At 38.8% G+C, this 21662-nt stretch overlaps 2 protein-coding genes across 2 annotated transcripts in view; one reads left to right on the forward strand and one right to left on the reverse strand.

Annotated features, from left to right (window-relative positions):
* The window catches only part of LOC118773455 (ankyrin repeat domain-containing protein 13C), a 42039-nt gene extending 40287 nt beyond the window's left edge, over positions 1-1752 (reverse strand). Inside the window, exon 1 of the mRNA XM_036522391.1 lies at positions 1068-1752. Coding sequence (XP_036378284.1) covers positions 1068-1443 — 376 coding nt within the window. The 5' untranslated portion in view covers positions 1444-1752. The remainder of the gene's footprint in view (positions 1-1067) is intronic.
* Positions 1753-3775: 2023 nt separating this feature from the next.
* Positions 3776-18545, forward strand: LOC118773650 (cystathionine gamma-lyase-like). Its single transcript, XM_036522670.1, has 12 exons — positions 3776-4088; positions 7415-7496; positions 7618-7713; positions 8007-8116; positions 9803-9937; positions 10129-10186; positions 10322-10399; positions 12155-12307; positions 12495-12616; positions 13748-13800; positions 16097-16235; positions 17806-18545. The coding sequence occupies exons 1-12, from the start codon at positions 3909-3911 to the stop codon at positions 17821-17823; spliced, it is 1224 nt and encodes a 407-aa protein (XP_036378563.1). The 5' UTR covers positions 3776-3908; the 3' UTR covers positions 17824-18545.
* Positions 18546-21662: the final 3117 nt, after the last annotated feature.

A 21662-nucleotide genomic window follows, 5' to 3' on the forward strand; every position in this document is an offset into this window, starting at 1 on the left:
GCAGAAAAAGTCAATCTTGCTCTGACAACTCAATGTATGCCCCTAACCATCAACTACTACAATAGCAACTAGTCTTAATGGCTAAGACAGGCAGCCTAGAAGAACCGTGTAGCTCTACCAAGAGAGAGAAGCAAGCTGGTTTTGTTCATTTTTATATCTTCACATGAAGACATTGATTCCTGTTATTATACCGATACAGTTTTACATGAATGATAAATTTTCAAGATATCTGTTAACCTCACTGACAAAATCTACCACATTCAGGTGTGTGCAAGGTAGGTGGCAAAACATGTCAGCTGAGGTGCAGAATGATGTGATCTAATGGAAACAAGACTTTTTGTAATGTGCCCAAGCATGCTGTGTAATTAAATGGTCCAACTTTGTCAGCACTAGATATTGTAGATATTCTGTAGATATTCAGGGCAATTCCACATTTTTCTTGTTTTCCACAAATATATTGGAAAGAAACACATCATCCAAAACACTTTGTTTGTATTTAATGTCTTTATGAGCAGCATGCATTTGGGTGATAAGACAAAACATTAACACTTTTCTACTTTGAACACATAAACGATAAGTACACAAGTGACAAGTACACGACAAATAACTATGTCCTTTCATCTCGTTACTAACGTTAATGTGTTAGTCAGCTACCTAGCTAGCTAGCTAGGACAACAGTAAAATGCTAGCTACACCACAAACACTCACAGATCGTGGTGAATGGAGGATATATTTCCAAGTTACACCATAGGTATTCCGCATAGTCCAGCGAACTGAGCTAACGTAGGCTAAGATAGCAATTAGAGGGACGGCAAGTTAGCCAGGACCGATAGCTATTTACGTACTTGGCTAGCTACTAACCCCTGATACGTTAGATAATGTTAGGTGAACACGTTAGTTAATTTTACCAGTAAATGCCATCACAAGTAAGTCAGTCAACCAGCAGAATATCGTTTGCGTAGCTACACAGGATAACCTATTAACGTTAATTCGAAGGGGTAGTTTGTAGCTTTCCGTTTGTTCAGTGAGCTATTACTAGACAGCTAACAATTATGAAAATCACTTACCGTGGACATCTTTCTGGGCGATGTTTTGGGTCCGAATTAGCGATGACAATCGGCGCACGTCTCCTTTGAACACACATTCGTGGACTGGGAAGTCCTCTGTGGTACGGATAATTGGGTTTTTGTTGTTATCATCAATAGTGCCTGCTGCTATGTTCGTGTTAGTGTTAGCGTTGATCTGCGATTGCTGGTTCTGTTGCTGTTGTGTCGCCGGGGGTTTGATTAGCTTGTGATTGCTAAAGATTTTATTGCCTTTGCCTTTAGTCCTTGTCGACGAAGTGAACGTCCCAGCAGCAGCTTCTTCGTCCGGCTCCAGCAAATCCTCCTCCTTGCTCGGCTTGTGATCCTTACGCAGCGAACGGATCTTTTCTCCAGTCATTTTAAACACTCGCAAGTTCAAAAAACACGAGTGCAGCAGTCGAAGACGATACTGAAGAAACGGATACAAACTGTCGCTGGCAAAGATGATGCCAGTGGTAGACCGCCTTGGGAATGCTGAGACAATAACAGCAGCCCACACAACATGAAAACACGTAATCCTTCAATTGTAACATACGGTATAGAAATATAAAAACCGTTATATTTCAATTCTCTACAAATCTGATTTCCCTTGATACATAAAATCAAAGGTCCCTCTAACAACCGCTTCCACAGTGTAACTAGCTATACCCTCCAACTCCTGGGAAGACAGAACTGCCATCTTCCGTCTCTAATCTCGCGACAATTCCGCAAGCAAATAGCACGAGCTTCAAGAATGTTATGTTATCGCGAGACTTTGTTGTATCGTTGGCTTGCACTAACTACACTGCATGAATGTGTTGAGATCTATCAGAAGCGAGTCGGCCTCTGTAGGTAGTTGTCGGAAAGGATCAGCATTCTAACATTTTGAATATATTTTAGCAGTGAATAAATTAAAGGTGGAAGTTTAATTACGGAATAAATATTTAGCTAATTTAAATAGCATTCTTAACGCTAGCTAGAGAAAGCAAAATGTTGCAGCAATTACCTATCTACAACTACAAGTAAATTGAGTCTACTATTGTGCAATTTTATTCTCACAGTAATGTTCGGCTGTTGTACGCTTGTACGGAATTTTAGGTGTATGCCGTGGTAAAACAACCTTTTACAGGCAGAATCTATCCGCCGAGCATGCCGCCTTTTGGAAGTAGCATTTACCGTACATGCCACTTGGGAAATCAGCTTGCAGTCGTCACCACCTTGGTCACGCCAGTTCTGTACGATCCCCGGCCCCCTCTAGTGGTAGGATAAATTATGATATGTGACCTGAATAAGAATGCCACAGGTACAATTTTGACAAGAAAGGACGCTCTGACTGAAGAAACGGTTTAATTTCACATGGGGAAAAAATCTTATCTTAAAATGTCACCAGCACATCGGTTTAACTGTGTTATACAGCTTCATTTACTGATAATATTTCAGAATTGCAGAGGTTTGAAAACTCAGGAATGATGAGAAAGTATAACTTTCCATTTCCTTAACTACCCTACCATACAAATGAATTGACTGCATGACAGACGTAATATAGCTGCAAACAACTACAACAGGCGGCCATATCCAGGACCTACACATTCTAATTTAATTTAGAATTACATTATTAAACAGTACCGTATTATATATGAAATGGTTGGATCCCTAACTATGACACTACTTTGGATCGCCAATGATACTACATCGATAAACTACCCAATATGAAGGTGGTCTGAGCAGGGATGTTTCTAGCTGTTGAAAAGATCAGGTGCTAAATCAAGTTTGCCTGGGGCTTGTCTTTTTTTTTTTTTTTTGAAGGGAGATCGGCATCTGTAGGTTGGGGAGATTATATCTACCTTGATAATACATAAATATTATCACACCTTCGGACGCTGCAAGTCAAGTAACGCTCTGTTACACAGTCTTTCTATTGTTTTGCTATAAACACCTCCTTTTTCAGGGCGAAAATATTCGGATCTAGTCTTAAAATATTCCGGGCTATTGTCCCGAATGATCGGACCTAACGACGCCACCAGGTCTGAGGCATTTGTGGACATTTGTCTTGTGCTTTGTCGTAGAGTTCGACAAATGTCCGCCTCTATCAGGAAAACACCATCGTGTTTTCGAAAAGACATAAAACCATTGCCATTAATATGACAGATAATACTGGCTCTTATAGAAAAGCAAAAATCCCTGGGTATGGAAATACGATGTGTGTTATTTGTAGGCTTTATGCAAATAAAACTGACTGGGAAACTAACAGCTATGTGGGGTCTCTAGTTCTTGTTTCAGTTGTGTTTAACTCTTCCACCCACCACTACTTGAAGGATGTGCTTGTGAATGTCAGTTATACCGGCATATCAGCCACAATCATTATCAATTCTTCATTTATGTTAATGCGTGTGTGGCCAAAGGAAAAAGTTGGACATCGTGCACTACACGCTGTAAACATATTTCTAAAAAATGGCGTCTTTGGCCAGTTTTGCCGCCTGAGTGAAATCCAAATTAGTATGATATTGGACTCCTCGTTGTTCGATTTTCGTTCCAATACAGGGCATTTCTGACCTTAACAAACCTGACATCGCTGCCTCACAGTAACATACCCTGCCACAAACTACGAATACGCTGTGCCGACCAGGACCACGTGGTACAAGACGCCCTGTTAAAAACCCAATAGAGGCGGTCTTCTAGTTGTATAGACACGGTGATTGGTTTAAAATGAGGGCCTTGGCTTCACACGTTTTAGTAGATAAATACTAGCTAATTTCCTAAAAGATTCACAACGCGTAAGAGTAGTGCGCACATTTTGTGTTCTCAGGGATTTACCGATTCTGGCAAGATCTATTGGACTAATACATGGTCATGGATTCACACAAGCAGGCTGACTGTTTTGATGGGTTTCAAGGGGGATTTAAGTCCTTCGCAACAGAGGCTATCCACGTTGGCCAGGAACCGGAGCAATGGAAATCTATGGCCGTAGTGCCACCTATTTCGTTGTCTACCACGTTTAAACAATATGGACCTGGAAACCATGCTGTAAGTTGCATCAGAAATGTATTTGACGTTAGCTAGCTGTCTGACATTAATCTGCTCTAAATATTGCGTTTAAAATGAAGGAATATCTTGTTACTTTGTTAGCTAGAGATAGTATTTTAACGTAAAAAGTGTTCGAACCGGCTAACTAGCTGTGATCAAGCTCGACGTTGCCATACCGCAGAAAAGCCGCAAACCGAAACAGGCAGTCTGTGACACGTACCCAGAACTATCATATGGCTAATTTTATCGTTGGGTTTAATGTATCATTACATTGATAGCCTGTCTAGCTCAATGATCATGAATAACACGAAATATTTATCGTCCTTATAAATGACTACTTAGCAAGCTGTCTAGTTACAGCATACTTAGCTGGCTAACGTTAGTCCAGTCTGTTTTAGATTAAAATCAGCGCTCTATTTTAATTTTATCTGCTATCTGGGCGCTAACATTGGCGAACGATCTATCTTCTTACTAAGAAATACGGATAGCCAGCGAGCGACTAACAAGTCAAAGTCAAGATTTGTTAGATTTGTTGAGTGTGAAATAACTTGGGTAACTGAACACACGAGGTAATTATCTGGTTTAATTTCTCGTTACAGTTCGCTGGGTAGCTGTAAAGTCCTGCTTTTAGTTCGACTGTAAATCAGATCAGTGACTTAAACTGAATGGGTATAGGAACTTTTATCTTAGCACCTGATTTACATTATATTTACATTAATTCATTTGGCAGACGCTTTTACTTAAAGCGACTTATAAGTGAGGCAGAATACAACACAAGCAAAAAGCCATAAAATGAGTCAACAATATTAGAAGCGCTGCACGACCAAGTTTCAATAGTTGGCTAGACATCTGATCTTGAATCAGAATAAATATTATTCACTATATTCCAGGGGCGAGACTTTGGTTTGAGCAATCTGACTCTATATCCTTTGTAAAACGACAAAGTGACAGGAACGATCTGAGTACAGAGCAATTCACGTCATTGTCGTAAACAACGTGAACAACATGTTCAAATCGCGTGGAAGTCGAGAGTGATACACTATGCTTATCTATATTTTTGAGCTATCTAATTAGGTTTATGATTCAATCTGTGAGGCGTGATTCAATATCTTGAACACAGAGGGGAAATAAGACCTCGAAACCTCCAATAATCGCACTTCATAATGTCTGTAAAGTGTGGTGTAGGCCAGGTGATACAGAGCAGGACTTGTATATTGTGGTTCGATTCCTGATAGACTGCTGTTGTACTACTCTTGCGCAAGGTACTTAGCCCAGTTGCCTCAGTAAATGCCACCTATATAAATTCATAAAATTGTTACCAATGTAAGTCGCTCTGGATGAGAGCGTCTGTTAAATGATTACATTTAACAGAAATGACTACTACATTAGTCACAATGGAATCGTGTTAGCGCCAAACTGCTTAATTTTAATGTACACATTTTAATTGCAGTCATGACGTGAAGCGGCAGTTTCCCTCTGAGAAGTGGGAATCGGATCAAATCAAACTAGCCAATTACTCTGAAGGAAGTTTAATTTCTTGTACACGTCCACAATTTGTTGAGGGGTGATCCTACATGCAAATGGCATAAGATGTTAAAGATTCATTTCAGTCAGTGTCGCAGGGCAGGCCGAAGGAAATTTTTAACCAATCGACACAAGACCAGGCCCTCTCCTACCTATGTAGTTCATACAGGTATATAGTGTATGGCCGAGAGAGGGTCTCCACCAGGTCGTGTAGCCTATAGCACACGCTGTATAGTTATAGCTACTTTCCCACGCGCTTCATACTGAAGTGGTGTTCTGTTTAACTAAAGATGGATTATAAACATACATCCTCCATATCTAAATAAAATAAACATATCGCTCATAATTTATGTCAGGAATTTTCAAACACATAAGAATCTAAAAATCTAAAAATTTTAATGCCTGAAAAATTCAGTAAAATTGATTGCAATTCCAATATATATTAGAGAGGAAGTAGCCTCAACCTACAGGATTGGGAAGAATTGCAGAATCTCACCGCTCGCTCCCCATAATTTCAGAAACGCTAAAAATTCATTGTTTCCTCCGTGGTTTCTTAATTGCTTGAATTATTATTTATAGGTTATGATAGTACTGACGGAATGGCGCAAAGCAGGATATATATTTTAATGTTCAATTTTAAAGCCTTTTCTAATATAAAGTAAGAGTTTTTAGGGTGAGTTTAAGATTATTTTGTGAAGAGAATCAACAGGAAGGACACACTTTCCAATGTAGGCTATGACTCATTACATTTACGTGAGCAGAGAGGAAAAAAGTCGACGCGAGCATGAAGTTGGTTGACACACGTGGGATAGATGGTTTGATTTCATTGAAAATAATATGTTATATAATCAAATATTCATATATTGCGCCTGAATTAAATGAGGGTTCAAAAAAAAACGTTGCACCCAAGATTAAACATGGCTTCAGTCACCAGCAACAGCTGCGATCGAAAAAAAAAAAGTGACAGTAACGTGAGCCAGAGGTCGGCTTGTGTAAAGCACTGCGCCATCTGTCGGAAGAGGATGCAGATGTTCAAGATAGGCTCAACATTGCTAAATACTGTTTTAGTTGGAATTTTACGAAATGGCGTTCAAAATACAAAGTGATTCATTGGTACAAGACTGCCATGGGAATGTTGCATGCTGATGCCTCCTGAGTAGAAACTGAGACTGTTGCAATCCATCACATCAGAATTAACCAGAATGGCAGACATTGGTTTAGCCTTATGTGCTGTATACTGCCATGCCTACCATAGCGATATTCTTGTACAGACTTATTCGAGAAGATGCGTGGAACGTAATTGGTTAAGATAAAAAAAAAATCAAATGAAGCAATCAATAACTGGCAGTTATTAGCTTGTAGTAAAAAGGCATGTCTTGCCAGCTAGCAAGACAAGTTAGCTATCTTAATGCTGAGTTATCCACACGTTATTCACAAGTGCAGCAAACTGGCTTGTAAGGTATTGTATCTAGCTATCTTGCTACACTTTGGCAGTAATTACAGTTAGCCTATCAATGTTATAGTGTATTTATGCTGACTGTTCCAATGTTTTGGTTTTGTAATTGCACAAATCCTTCAATATGGGTCTCCTTAGGGAGCGAATTGCGTGCATTGACAATGTGACATGCCTGTCATATGTATGTTGATTTTATTTAGGACAAAGTTTGAATTATGTGTTACGTCTTTGTGCGACACAATGCAGAGAATGTATGAAAGGGATATTTACATTCATAATTGGGTTGCGGTCATGGGACATAACTACCAGCCACTGCTTTAACTGATTCATGTTTGTTTTTCACAAGGGGTTTGAGTACAGTCGAAGTGGAAACCCAACAAGGAACTGCCTGGAAAAAGCAGTTGCTGCTCTGGATGGAGCCAAATACTGTAAGTCATTAGCATATCTTAGCATTAATCTCATTTTATCATATGATATGAGTTTTTGGGTTGCTGGCTTGAAGAATGTGGGGACCATTTAAAACATGTGGACAATATAACTCCTCTTTAGGTATTGCTCTTGCATCAGGACTGGCTGCTACAATGACCATCACACACTTGCTGAAGGCTGGTGATGGTATTGTATGCATGAATGATGTATATGGAGGTGAGAAATTGTGTCTTCACAAAGCATCCCATGAAATATCTTTTATTAATTTATATTAATATCTTACATATTAATATAAAAACGCACATTACAATGAAATATGTTGTACAATCAAGTGTGAATGACTTGCGCCTTAAATCACTTAAATAGCTAGATATCTGACTATCAATTACAGGAGGAGTAGGATATAAAGATTTCAAAGGATGTAGACTGATAACAGAAATCAAGAGTGTAATGAGCAACCAGTCATGTTGAATGAAAAATGTGCATTGTTACATCTGTTCTCCCTGTAGGAACCAACCGATATTTCAGAAGAATTGCTGCAGAGGTTGGCCTGGATGTGTCCTTTGCAGACTGCACACAACATGATGTCTTGAAGGCAGCTCTTAAAGCTAACACAAAGGTAATCTAGTTGTCAATTAGTAAAATTCAAAAGCATTTTCATTTCCTGTGCAATATTTTGCTGATGAGAAATCTTGTATATGTTTTATAGTTTCCTATTTGTGTTCTGTTCTGTAGTTTCTTTGTCATGATGTGTAAATTGCCCTGGATATGAGCATCTGTAGAATGCATAAATAATTATAATGGAATCTTAGCAGGAAGAGGATAGCAATGTTGCTACATTTTACACATGAATATATGGTTGAAGGAATTTGGAAATGAGACCATGCTTTGAGGATGTTTTGAGGATGTTGCATAAGTGATTATATAAAGTTCTTCACATATTTTGTTTGGAATTGTTATTCATTGTTAGTCTCCAATATGCTGTCAGTCTGCTGCTGAAGGTACTTGTTGCAGCTTTTCATTCCAACCATACATTTAAGTAATGTTTCTGCTGACAACCATAGCTGTTGGTCACTTGCACTCAAGGCAAGCTGGTGGTATTTCTGCAGCAAATTCATGTGTGTCTATCATCATTTGGTCTACAACAATTAGTACAGCAGGGTTGCTCTGAGCCAAGGGAAGTCACACAGAAGTAAATATGTGTGTCCTGTAATACCATGGCCAGAAAGCATCTGCAAGAGCTGTTTCATGTTTTGTTATCTGAATCCTCTCAAGTCTCCTTCTCTTCGGCACAAAATGTGTGAAGAAGAAAGTGTGTAGAATTTATTTCATTTTAAACTGGGTAAAAACTGTCCTTTGCTGTCCTCAAGATATTTATTTCTGTATTAACCTACTATTCCCAATATGCAAGTTCAGTACACAGAACCATGTCCTTCATAGGTTTTAAAAAAATTCAACCACTGAAATCTCCCTCTTTAGTTGTGAACAAATGCAATTTATTCAGAAACAAATGCAGAAAACCCTGAAAGGTTAAGTTAAACATGTACTGGGGTTAGTAGCACTTGAGGGGTTTGTTCAATCACCAGTGTACATCATAGAAACCAACAATATAGCCATATTGGCACTCACCATCAGTCATCCACCATTGTACATAATAGAAACTATTGCCACCTTTGCACATAGCAGGGTAGGAAGTGGTGGAATATATAAACGGTGATATACTGGGGTTTTCATTTAAATTTTTTAAATTTTAATTTCACCTATGGGTCAAGTGTTGTCACCTTGGTAGGAATAAGATGGCTATGGAATTTTAAAGTTTAAATGCACCAATACATGCTTGGCTCATCTGGTGTAAAGGGAAAACATACTGTTATGTTTAGGAGGGTGGCTAACATTGTCAGTCCTGGTCAATTTGGTGTACAAGAAGCTCCGACTCATCTCTGGTATTACTAGGAGTCAGACAAAAAATGGCTTAAATCTCTGAATCCATTGACCACACCACAGCCGAATTGTCTTACATTGCATTCATTTAGCAGATGCTCTTATCCAGAGAAACTTACATAGGTGTCAATTTTTTACACGTTACCCATTTATACCCTACTTGCCCAAGGGTACAACAGCAAACCTTTGCAGCAACAATCAAACCGGCAACCTTTTGGTTACGAGTCCTGTGCCTTACCACTATGCTACAGCACCACACATTGTGTAAATCATTGCCAATTTCCTAAGAGCTTTTGTGCAACAGGTTATGACTTTTGGGGGAAAAACTTTGTCTCATGTCTCTTTATCATTCATCACATTGCAGTTGCTCTGGATTGAAACTCCTACCAACCCCACCATGAAGGTTGTAGACATCAAGGCCTGCGCTGAGATTGCCCATGAACACAACAAAGACATTGTTGTAGTCGTGGACAACACCTTTATGTCTGCTTTCTTTCAGGTGAAGTTTTTGACAGTGTACAGTGTGTCCTTGACTTAAAAAATATAATACTATTCTTGGTGAATAATTTCATATTGTCTCTAAAAGGAAATTGTTGTCATGTATCAAGCTCAGTCTGTCAAGAAAATTACCAAAACAGAACACCAGTATTCATGTTTAAGTAATGCAGATTTTGTTGTTTTCTTCCATAGCGTCCCTTGGCTCTTGGAGCAGATATTTGCATGTACTCTGCAACTAAGTATATGAATGGTAAATAAACAGGTCTTCTGTACATTTAAGCTTTATTATGTTACTGTTAATTCTGTGATAAGACTTGGAGCCCAAATGGTTATGTGTGATGTAACTTCTCTTTTTTGTTGTTTTTTTTTTTAATGGAATTGTCAGGCCACAGTGATGTTGTTATGGGTCTGGTGTCAGTAAACCGAGAGGACCTGCATGAGCGACTGAAGTTTTTACAGAATGGTAAGACAGGGTTGTTTATTAGTGGCAGAATGTTAATATGCACAGTCACTGCGGGAGAACTGTATCAACGTCAGTATTTTTCTCATGCGGAAAGTCTTATCCAATTATGGAACAAATTCACTCGACTGAACTAGTGTCAGTACAGCCGAATTAATGAGAAAAACAACCAAGCAACACAAAGGCTTTTTATATCCCATATGATCAACAAAGACAAAACAAAAGCTGTGGAAATCAGGTTTACCGTAAAGCTTCCTTGCTAGGATTTAAGGTCACTTGACAGAGATGGTCTTTTTTTGAACTGTCAGTGATTATTTATTGACAGTGGGTGTGGAAGTCTCCCAATGAATGTGTCTTAAGGCCCTAGCAAGTTTGTTCATGCGCTGAATCAGACATGACTGCTCACTTCGAAATCAGTTGGCAGCCTATGTATATGTTGCCACACCCCAGTCAGATTGCGTGATGGAATCTTCTGTACTGAGGAAGAGGTGGAGTCAGTAGGAAATATTTATTTTTGAACCAGTAAAGAAGAACACTGTTATATCAGTATCAGCAAGACGGAACAAAATTCTACTGTATTTCAATATTTATATTTGTAGAGATAACTAAAGTGATAAATACCAGCTTTTCTGGTCTACAATTTTCAGAATGTATGCTTTTGAGAGTCCCCATAAGCTGTGGTGTTAGTGGTGTAACCACTAACATGACTCAGTGACCAAAATGAAGGCTTTCATAATATTCCTCCAAGACATCCTATTTTATGAAATTGTATGGAAGGTAACCACCTACCCATGCCCACTGGATAAACTCCATACTAGATTCCTTTAAATGGAAAATATTAATGTTACCGGATTTTACAAGTACTGATTTTAAAACCTGGCAGCCCTTTTGTATTGACATCCCTCAGTTCCCTTTGGATCCTTGGCATACTGCAGCTGTAATACATTCTTAACCTTCCAAATATATAAATCGAAGGACCTTTTAAACAGGTCTGTAGCCTATCTTCACTGAAGTATCACTCTGTGATTTCTAATGCTCATGTATATGATGTATGTAGTTGAAAAATACATATACATAATGTAAAAAAAAATATTCTTTTAGTTTTGTATTTGTATGAAATGGGCAGAACGTCTGCTGTGATCATAACATTAAGGTTATTTTATCCCCTGTATGAACTGGAGGTGGTTATAAACTGCAACTTTATGTGTGCTATAAGCTATTATTAATTTCCCATGATTGCTGTTTCAAACTGTTTATTGCAGGCAGTTCCAAAATGACAGTTCCCAAACTTTCTTGTGATTGACATTTTTGAAATTACTTAATGTTTTTACACTGTATGATAAAATAATTGAGTTAAATTATGTTTTTTTGAAAAGTTGAAGTGTGAACATCAGGTTGTGACAATGTGAAATGTTTTTAGTAAGTCACTGGGAATTCCCCCCACCCAATTTCCATTTTTGCAGTTGAATGGAAAAACTGCTCAAACTTCATCCACAACCCATAATATGCTGTAGAAGTGAGTAGCAAAATCCTTATTCTTATAGCTGCTCCATCAATTACTCAGTGAAGCGGTGCTGTTTGTCTTGTGTCCATCTTATAACACTGGTGTATAATTGTGATGAATCGCATGGCGCATAGTGATTTTAACAGAGATTTATGCTACCTCTATTTTAAACCATTTACCAAGCAAAGAAGGCTTTGTGTGTTGTCCGATATGGTTCTCATTCCTTGCTTTTTTCCCTCACTTTTCTGCCTTAGCCATTGGTGCAGTGCCGTCCCCCTTCGACTGCTACCTGTGTAACCGTGGACTCAAGACTCTTCACCTGCGAATGAGGCAGCACTTCAAGAATGCCTTGGCAGCAGCCACCTTCCTTGAGGCTGACCCAAGGGTGGACAGAGTCATTTTCCCAGGTAATGGGATGAAGACTTTCAGATGTACAAAATGTTTTTTTATCACAGCATGCTAGGGACTAGGAAGAGTTGTTTTGTGGCTCTTAAAATGTACAGTGTGTAGTTCATCTGTTCAAGATATTATAATGGAAACATCAGTAGATGGAGGCTAGGGTTATCCATAGGGCTTCTTCCTCTCTGCCTGCAGGACTGCCTTCACACCCTCAGCATGAGCTGATGAAGAGACAGTGCACAGGCTGCCCTGGAATGATCACGTTCTATATCAAAGGAAACATTGAACACGCCACTGTCTTCCTCAACAACCTGAAGGTGATTTGCAGTGGAAAATTGTAACAGGCTGTACAAGCACGTTTTGTACACTGATGTTAACATTTCGGCCTGTAGGAGAAATACAGTCTGCAAAAAAGGGAAAAAGCCACAGCATTTAGGCATTTGCATGAATGTGCCTTGTTTACATTGCACAGCATGCTCTGGGTTAAATCAGACAACCCTGGCTAAATATCTTGGAAAATAAAATTGTAGCACATGTGTTTGTTGACGATTACTCTATCAGGAAGAACATGTGGTACAATTTGCAACTGTAAAAAATGCTGAATGTCACAGAAGTGGAGTGAGCGTGTTTGCACAGGATAGTGGCTTGTTTGAGCGGTTGCACATGGTAAATCAATAAGATTGGAATTGTGCCTATTATGCTGAGCACACATACACTTGTATTACTCTGGGGTAATGATATAACATAGCAGAAAATAAGTAAGAGGATTTCCAAGCCCTGTGCAATGTGACATCAGTATCATTTACTCTCTGAGCACGTACCCTGCATGTGTCTGGAGGACTGGCTACTCCCTGCTTTACAGCTAAATAATAAAACACTAGCATAGTGCAATGGCATGGCATGGTAAAAGCAATTAAATATTTAGGATTATCTGAATTCTGCCAGGATTTGATTCAGAGTCTTGGAGCCTGATTAATTCTGCATCTATTGATTATGTTCCAGAATGACTTTATTCACTGAGTTGGTAATTCAAGTAAAGCACTACTAATTGTTGGAAATTTACTGTCTGAAAGCTTCTAGTGTACCCTCCCTGTGGGTCAAAAGCATGAAACATTAGTCTTCTTCCAACTGCATTTTGAATATAAATAAGAGTTTACGGTTCATAGTGACAGCATGTTTTAATATAGTGAAATTGTGATCCATCACCAAATTGGCAAAATATAGTTTAACTAATATTCAGAGGCTTAGCCTTTTGACTCAGCTGTGGAATTCTAAAGCTGCTGTTTTATGTGGACACCAGACTTCACCATTATGTGATGATATTTAGCATGCATGAAATGATTTCTAGAGAATAATAAAAGAGAGCCCTCTTGTCTCCTTTGCTACTGTGTAGGAGCTTGTAATTCTACAACTAAGGACCCCTTGGTAATGTTTGTCTTCATTTTCAGCTGTTTGCCCTGGCAGAGAGTCTTGGAGGTTACGAAAGTTTGGCGGAGCATCCGTAAGTCCCAAATAACTTACTGAAATTATACTAATATACATTCCTCTGACCAAAAGTTGGATGTCCAGGAACCATTCTGGTCCATTCGGCACTCTGATTATCTCCAGCATTTGAAAATTTGTTAAAGTAAACATTTTGGTTGCGTCATCTACAGTAAAGGATTATATCACTCGCCCTCAAAATAAAGGTAGAAATCCGTTGTTGGAGCGAATGCGTATGTGAAAATACGCATTCGCTCCATCTATGTGATAATAGATTCAAGTTGCTAGCAACACTTCGGTTTACAGGCATAGTTCACAGGACAGTGTAGTGTTAAATGTGAAGAGCACTTCATTCTTTCACTTTCACTGACCAGATGTTTTATTTGGGGACATAATATGCCTTAGTGCAGAGTGGGTTCAAATGATACATATAAATGTAGATACAGAATGAATGGGGAATCCAATTATGGGATTCCTCAACGGGTTTCTCTATAGGTGAGTTCCTACAGAAATTTATTTTTCCTGTAAGATTAATGCGGTGCTCCATATTCAAGTGTAACATTACTGTAATATTAAGATTACATTTTTTTCAAGATTCAAATGGTACATAAGATTCAGGCATGGTATTTTTTAAGAGTTGTATTTTGCATAAAATTCTAATTGTAATGCTCCTCTCCCAAGACCATCTCATCATCATATAGTGGAATAACATTGTCTACTTTCCATGTTGTGGAGGAAACTTCCAGAGCCTTGATTTTAATTTTTTTTCTCAAATGTGTTCAAGAGAAGGTACAGGGAACATTCAGTAACCTTCCCATCCTTGACCAAGCACCTTATGTTCCTTATATTTAGATTTCTACAGACACAAATAATATTCCACACTACAGAAACTGCAGAGATGATTGGCTTATATTACTTATTACTTATTATATTCTTATTATGTTCTTAAGCTTCAGTGTAAGGGTAGGGTCAGTGTTTTTGAAACTCTCCCTGTGGCATTACACCTAGAAAGCAATTGTCATTTCCAAAGTGGGGGGACCTACTCCATTCAAACAATTTGGTATACTTTAGACATTTCTGTTTGGCACAAAAAACAGGATATTTCAATCACAAGCCTCCCCTTGTTGATGGTACACATGGCACATCTGCTGGTCCCAGTGTGCCCCTTATACATTTATTCTGGAATATGTTTACTCACTAAAATACCTAATCCAGATTGCAGATATGCTCTCTCTTAAGTGAGTAAATGTATTGGTTTTGGCATTGGAATGTTGGCTGCCAGTGATTTAAAATAGTAAATGCTGATAAGTCATGGATAGTAGTAGACATGCCGTTGATACAGACTAAATGGTTGCAGAGCTCATGTGACCCTTCAAAACTGGCTTGTTCAAAACAGTATTTCTTATTTAAAAAGTAGAAGATTTTGACCAGAACAACTTATTTTACTTTTTATCCACTTTTAAATCAAGTTGTTTACTGTGCTGGTCTATCTGTAAATAAAATGCTTAGTAAAATGATAAATACAATACTAATTCTGAGTTACTGTAATATGGTTATTTATTTTCAACAAGGTATTAATAAATCTTGAATAAACATTTTGTATTCTCCATGAGTATTTTGTTTGGGGTCCTTTTGTGTACAATAACCAAATACCAGTGTTGTAGTACTGTAAATGGTCACCAGAGGGCATCAGGTATGCATCAGAAGGATGTTGTGGTGAAAAAAACCCAAATGGTGAGCAACCCTTATCCCCTTTCACAGACTTCCACAGTAGAATTTTGGCTCAGTAAGGGAGAGCAGAATAATGGCACAATTTGTGTTCATTAAAACTACCATTTAAAACAGACTAAAAAATAACAACCCAACCAAAAAAAAAAAAACCCTACCAAAATGCTCCAATCAAATGACTTGATAGTTGTGATTAAATTCTAAAGCCTAAGGCTTTAGAAGGAAAATGCTTTGATTTACTTAATGTGTTATATGCCAACATGGCCCAGCTGTCCATTTTAAAGCCAGTTCTCATTATATATAATGGGACATCTTTTAAGTCCCAGTAAATAGGCATTTAACATTGTAATATCCCTTTACTGTTGAGTGTAATTGCATTTTTATGTGAATGGAATTTTAAATCGGCTTCCTTTTTCTTTTTTGGTGATATTTCCAATAGCTGGTTGTCACCCGTCAGAGTGTTTATTGTTTGCTGAAGCTTCTGAATCATTTCACCCAGGGGTGTCTTTTCTGTCATTTGCTCAGCGGTCAGCTAATTTTTATGTTCTAGTCCATCTGAAGTAACCAACTCCTATGATTTCTTTCAGTGCGATCATGACACACGCCTCTGTGCCTGAGAAAGAGAGGGCCATTCTGGGCATCAACGATACTCTCATCCGTCTATCTGTGGGGCTGGAGGATGAGGAGGACATTATTGCAGACCTAGACCAGGCCCTGAGTGCTGCTGTAAGTGCCTATGCCCCCACCCTTCCACACCAAACGGCTGTTCTCTCCACACACATTTCTGATGACACACACTGCGATACTGTCACCATATAATGGGTATTTGGTGTACAGAGGTCCTCTGTTCACTATTGCGCTGTACTTAAGGTTGTTCATACAAGCATGGCATTTAGCCAAATAACCATATGTGATGGATAATCCCTCATGATTTGTCCTTTCCCTTTTTCCTCTCTCTCTTCCCTGAGCTTTTACCCTGAAGAGTAACCGGTGTCATTGGCAGTGTAGATAGGGCTTTGCCAATTTTTAGTCAATATTGGTTAGAATGTGGTTGGGGACATTGCAGTGGTCCCATTGGACCCTTTCTCTCTCTGCCTTCCTTTGAAATTATCAGTTCTTCGACGTGCACATAAATTCAGCAAGTCTACTTCAAAGCTGCTGCTGTTTCTACGCAGAAACATCTGTCAGATTAAGACAAATGGGGCTTTGTCAAGAAGGCACAATTGCTGGTAGAACGCAATGAGATAAACCAGCATTGCGGTCCCCTGCTGTGCAGTGGTTTGGCATGGTTTAGACCTAAGGGGGCTTTGGAGCAAGCCCTGTCACTAGGTGAAATGGCAGCACAGTCTGATCGCTCTGGGCCTGAGGCTTGCTTATCAAAGTTATTAGCAGAGCTATCCCAAGTGTCCATGCCAACAGCTTCCAGTTTTCCCTGGTGTTTAGGGTGACAATTACTTTAACAATTGATGTGATGTTTGTCAGAATGTTCAGCTGAATTGATCTTCACCTTTATCTTGGCTTGGATAGGGCCAGTTACTCTGTGATTTCTCTTGTCCTGGGCTTACAAGTAAATGTGGACATAAGAACTGCAATGATAAATGGCCAAAATGTACTTGTTTTCCTGCCCATTTTAGGAGGTCAGTTTCAGATTGCAAGAAGTGACATTTTGGAATCACCCATGCGCGTTTGGTTTCTCATTGTAAAAAAGAATCTTGCAATTGTACATGGTATTGACATGCCCAGGACTGGTTTGCCTAGAGCTGCACCATTCTCCCCAGAATCTAGCGAGCTTGGGATTACAATACATCTACTATCTTGATCTCTACAGAAAATGAAAGCAAAAACTAGATTAATATCTTCAATATCCATCTGAAAGCATATGGAAATGCCATTTTGTTGTGTGGTGCATTTAACTCAATGTGGCGCAAGGTTGGAGGACAAAATCCATTAGATGTCCTGTTGCACATGTATTATTGAGGATAGACACGAGTGCTCAGTTTCCATCTCAGCTGGGATGTTACCTTTTACAGAGGTTTCTGTTGAACACGTGTTTTTGCTTAACCTCCAGTTTCCCCTTAAACCAAGTTTTTATTTCAAGCCAGAATTATGTGTTTAAGCTCATCAGGTTTCCACTGAAGAGGAATGTTAAATGTTGGCAATCATTATATTTGCTTCCAGGAAAATGCTGGTTGCCTAAGTTTTCAAGTAAACATCTGGTTGAGTTTGTGTCACTGATTACAGGCTTGGGGATTGACCCTTGAGTGTATTGTTTTCTAATGTGTTTTTTTTTCAACAGCATCCACAGAAAAACTGAGGCCTGAAAACGACTGTGGATCAGTTATACTGGCCTAGATCCCCTCGAGGTGAAACGGGAGCAAGCGCAAAACATGTATGATCTGCACGTAACGCTCATCAGGGAAAACTCCCGTTAATATGCTGTGCCTTTGTCGAGTCACAGTTTTTACTGGAATACATCTGCTGCCACCAGTTCTTCAGGAACACTTTTGATTTTTTTTTTTTTTTAATGTAAACCGCTTTCGCTTTGTGTAGTACACTTTTGTGTGGACGCACTTGTGAGCGTGACTGCAATATTCAAAGGATTTATGGGCTCCAACCCAGAGTCAGGCCAAAGGGGAACTGCCAGCAACATACATGTTTTTTATTTTGTCTCCAATGTGTTTTAAGATTTTACTGGATCTCGAGAGGTTTTAATTGAGTGAATCGAGTTGGCAGTGTGTGGTGAGAGTGGTGTGACCAAGTGATGCAGAAACTTCCTCTGATATGAAATTCCAAACAGTCTGTAGCGGTCATTGTGAGGTCGTCTCTTTACGGCTTTGCATTGTCAATGATTTTTTTCTGATTTTATCCCAGAGCAACAGAATAAGTTTGTGTTGGCAAGGTACTACTCAGACTACAGGTGTACTTTACTGGGCATGTCATTAGATACCTGAGTATGCTCTGTATGCTTAACTTGACAGAGGCTGTTTATGACAATTGAAATGTGTGTTCACATCATTAAAACCTGATTGACAACGATTTTAGCATTTGCTTCCTTTTTCAAACTGTCTAATTTGAACAGCTCTGTGGTTTATGCCAGCCCACCTGGTCTGCACTGGAAACCATGTCAGTAGGCATGTCCTAAGAGGTTTTGGTTTAACTGAGCTACCTGGTATGCTAGGATTCAAAAGAGGTGGAAGTGCAGACATCACTTGTCATCTAATCACCTAATCATGACTGTATAAGGTGTTTGAAGGTGTAGTTCTTACTATAAAAATGCAATGCACTTGGACACTGCATACATCCAGACAGGAAAGGCTATGATTGGAATTCAGACTCCACTCTGCTGTTATTTCCAACCTCGGTCATTTCTGCAGATCAAAAGGAGAGTGTTTGAAGATACAGCAGCCTGCTCAAAACTGCTTCATTCCGGTCTCTGTGGGGCTCAGGAGGAGATGGTTCAGATAAGCTCTGAGATTTCACTCACAAAAGAAGACATGTCTGACACTGGTCATCAATGGTCAGTGCTGACTGATAGCTGGATGTGCATGTTATTGTTATTTAATTTTAATCTAATTAATGGGCACAGAGCTAATTGTTAGTAAGTATACACCAATGGCGCATCCAATACTTGAGACATAGTTGTGAAACATCCTACAGGATAGTGCTTCCAATATGATGGAGAATCCTCTCATTTTCAGACCACTGACAAAACAGCAACATAAATAACATATTAGCCACAAAATGAGCTTCTTAGCTAGTGTACTGTATGGTTTACAATTTAAATAGAATTCTAATAAAACCATGCAAATAGGCTATGTACAAAATGGCTTTTTTATCTATTGCAGTGAATTATATAGTACAGCAGCTGCATTTGTAAAGCACTGCTGCATAATGCATAGCTTTTTTGGTAAAGATTATAAAAAACAGTGTTTGATTAGGACAGCCATCTTAACTAATTAAGATTAAGTGTCTCTTGACATACAAAGAGCAACCTGTAAGACAATGAAGCACAAAAAATGGATATTTTGAGAACTCTCAATGGATCTTAGCAGACACTAAGATTACTGGAGTGAAGACATTCAGGAGTAGTTACATGCTTTGAACATTCAAGTAGCATCAATAGAGTCACAAAAAAAGGAAAGGCCCAATTATAATTCTCAGAATAATTAGGCTCATACCATTTCATTGTATCAACTTAATTGTATGCCATGTCTTGTACTTTTGGGTTGTCATTTTTTTAAAATATGACCTCATTAACACATCCACAGAACTTTGAGATACACAATACTCTCTGCTTAAAAAAGCTGGTCCATATTCATACAAGTAAATGATTCTTAAAAGTAGAGTTCCAAATAAGAGAGTAAAATGGACATCTGCTGTTCTCTGCTAAGCTCTTCAAGCTGGACACAAAACATATTTGGAGTGATATTCTTTATGCAAGCCTTTATTAAATCAAATAAAAGTAGCATGACTCATTGTATTTGAATGTCACTGTGTGAATTGTTGGCAGTTTTCAAACAACACTGTAGCCCAGCAAATGTCTTTCAGGAAATGGAAAAAAGAAATCATAGTTTAGCTAACTTTAATTATTTTGCAGTGTTTTCCTAATTATTAGCACTTTGGTGTCTTTCCTCTTCACAATTGTTATAAAGATGTGATGTCTCCTTCATTCCTATATAGAATCTTAGTGTAATTCTAGATGTGCCATTACACAATGTTGATTACTGTATCACATGCTTTTATGCACAGATTTTATTCTCAAAAGCAGATTTCTTTCAAGCAATTTTAAGTATGATTAAAAATTACGGCAGTGTAGCATAGTGGTTAAGGAGCAGGACTTGTGACCAAAAGGTTGCTGGCTTGATTCCCTCTTGGAATACTGAAATAACCTCAGTAAATATCCAGCTGTACAAACAGACAACATTGTAACTGATGTAAGTTGCTCAGGGTAAGAGTGTCTGCTAAATGCCAATAATATAATGTAATATAATGATTAGTATAGTAAAGATTCTGCCCCAGTCATTTTGATCACTATGTGTTTCATTTTTGTATCAGTATTTGTTACAGAGCAGAGCGCACTCTAAAAAGCGTCTCACATGTGACTGTCATCTGGGAATAAAAGTGTCCTTATTGGTTGCTTATGCCACTTTCAATCAAAACCTTGTTTTGGTTATTTTCTCTGACTTTGCATTGTCTGTAGCCTGCAGTTTTTTGCTGATGTCAGGCTTGTAGATCAATGAGATGCATCAAGTAGAAATGCGGTGCCAGAAGACACAAACATGGCTTGCTCTGCACCATAACTTATTTCTATTTTCTTGCCTCATTAGGGTGTGTTCATATGGAAGGACTACTGTCAGCAGCGCATCAATTCACACCTAAGTGAGAGTGTCCTAGTATCCCTCAGTATCCCTCTGTCCTGAGGGAGAAAACTCGCCACCGTGGCTGTGCAAATGATGACATTCAAAGAACTGTGGAAGGACTAAATTAAATGGATCGATTTGGTGTCAGGGGCTGCTCTGTCTTGCTGAGGCCAGACCCAGATTGGTTCTGCTCAGTTTGTTGATTAATTTGCTTGAAAAAGCACAAACTGCATGTTTCTGGTGATTACAACTCTATCAGAAAATGATCTATTACAAGTGGTACTGTTATTGTATGTAAAATACAGCAGCTATACAGGAAACATGCTTAGAGCAATGAACATAAATGGCGTATGGTTTACTTTGTTCACTTCAACCAGCCCTGGCAGCAAAATCCAAACAAGCTGATTTAGAAAAAAAGGTGTAAATGCAATACAGCACACCATTTTTCATGGTTATTGAAGCACAAAATGTCCCCAGGAGAAAAGCACCAAATGTGTATGGATGCTGTTTGTTTCTCCTGTCAGTTGTTAACTTTGTTTGAAGCCTGAGAGGGACTATCCTTTTACAGGGTCCTCTCATATCTGAAGCTCAAATGTTACAGCGTAGCAGCTGGTTCCCCTGTTTCTTGATGTTTGTGTCCCACCCTCTGTGGTAGTTTGGAATTCCATAACAAGGCATCCCTAACTCTGAACACGTTCACATTTGGTCAGACATTATGTTTACTGAATTAGGGTTGAATTTGATAATAACCCCATCTGCGGTGGGTTACTTTAATTACCATGGGTGTGTTGGA

This window comes from Megalops cyprinoides, chromosome 2, assembly GCF_013368585.1.
Source record: "Megalops cyprinoides isolate fMegCyp1 chromosome 2, fMegCyp1.pri, whole genome shotgun sequence".
NCBI lineage: Eukaryota > Metazoa > Chordata > Actinopteri > Elopiformes > Megalopidae > Megalops > Megalops cyprinoides.

Excerpts from the sequence above, each read along its gene's own strand:
- LOC118773650 (XM_036522670.1), top strand. The coding sequence starts at position 3,909 with ATGGTCATGGATTCACACAAGCAGGCTGACTGTTTTGATGGGTTTCAA. Across the intron at positions 7,714-8,006 it reads CATGAATGATGTATATGGAG|GAACCAACCGATATTTCAGA; the intron begins GTGAGAAATTGT and ends TTCTCCCTGTAG. Across the intron at positions 10,400-12,154 it reads ACTGAAGTTTTTACAGAATG|CCATTGGTGCAGTGCCGTCC; the intron begins GTAAGACAGGGT and ends TTTCTGCCTTAG.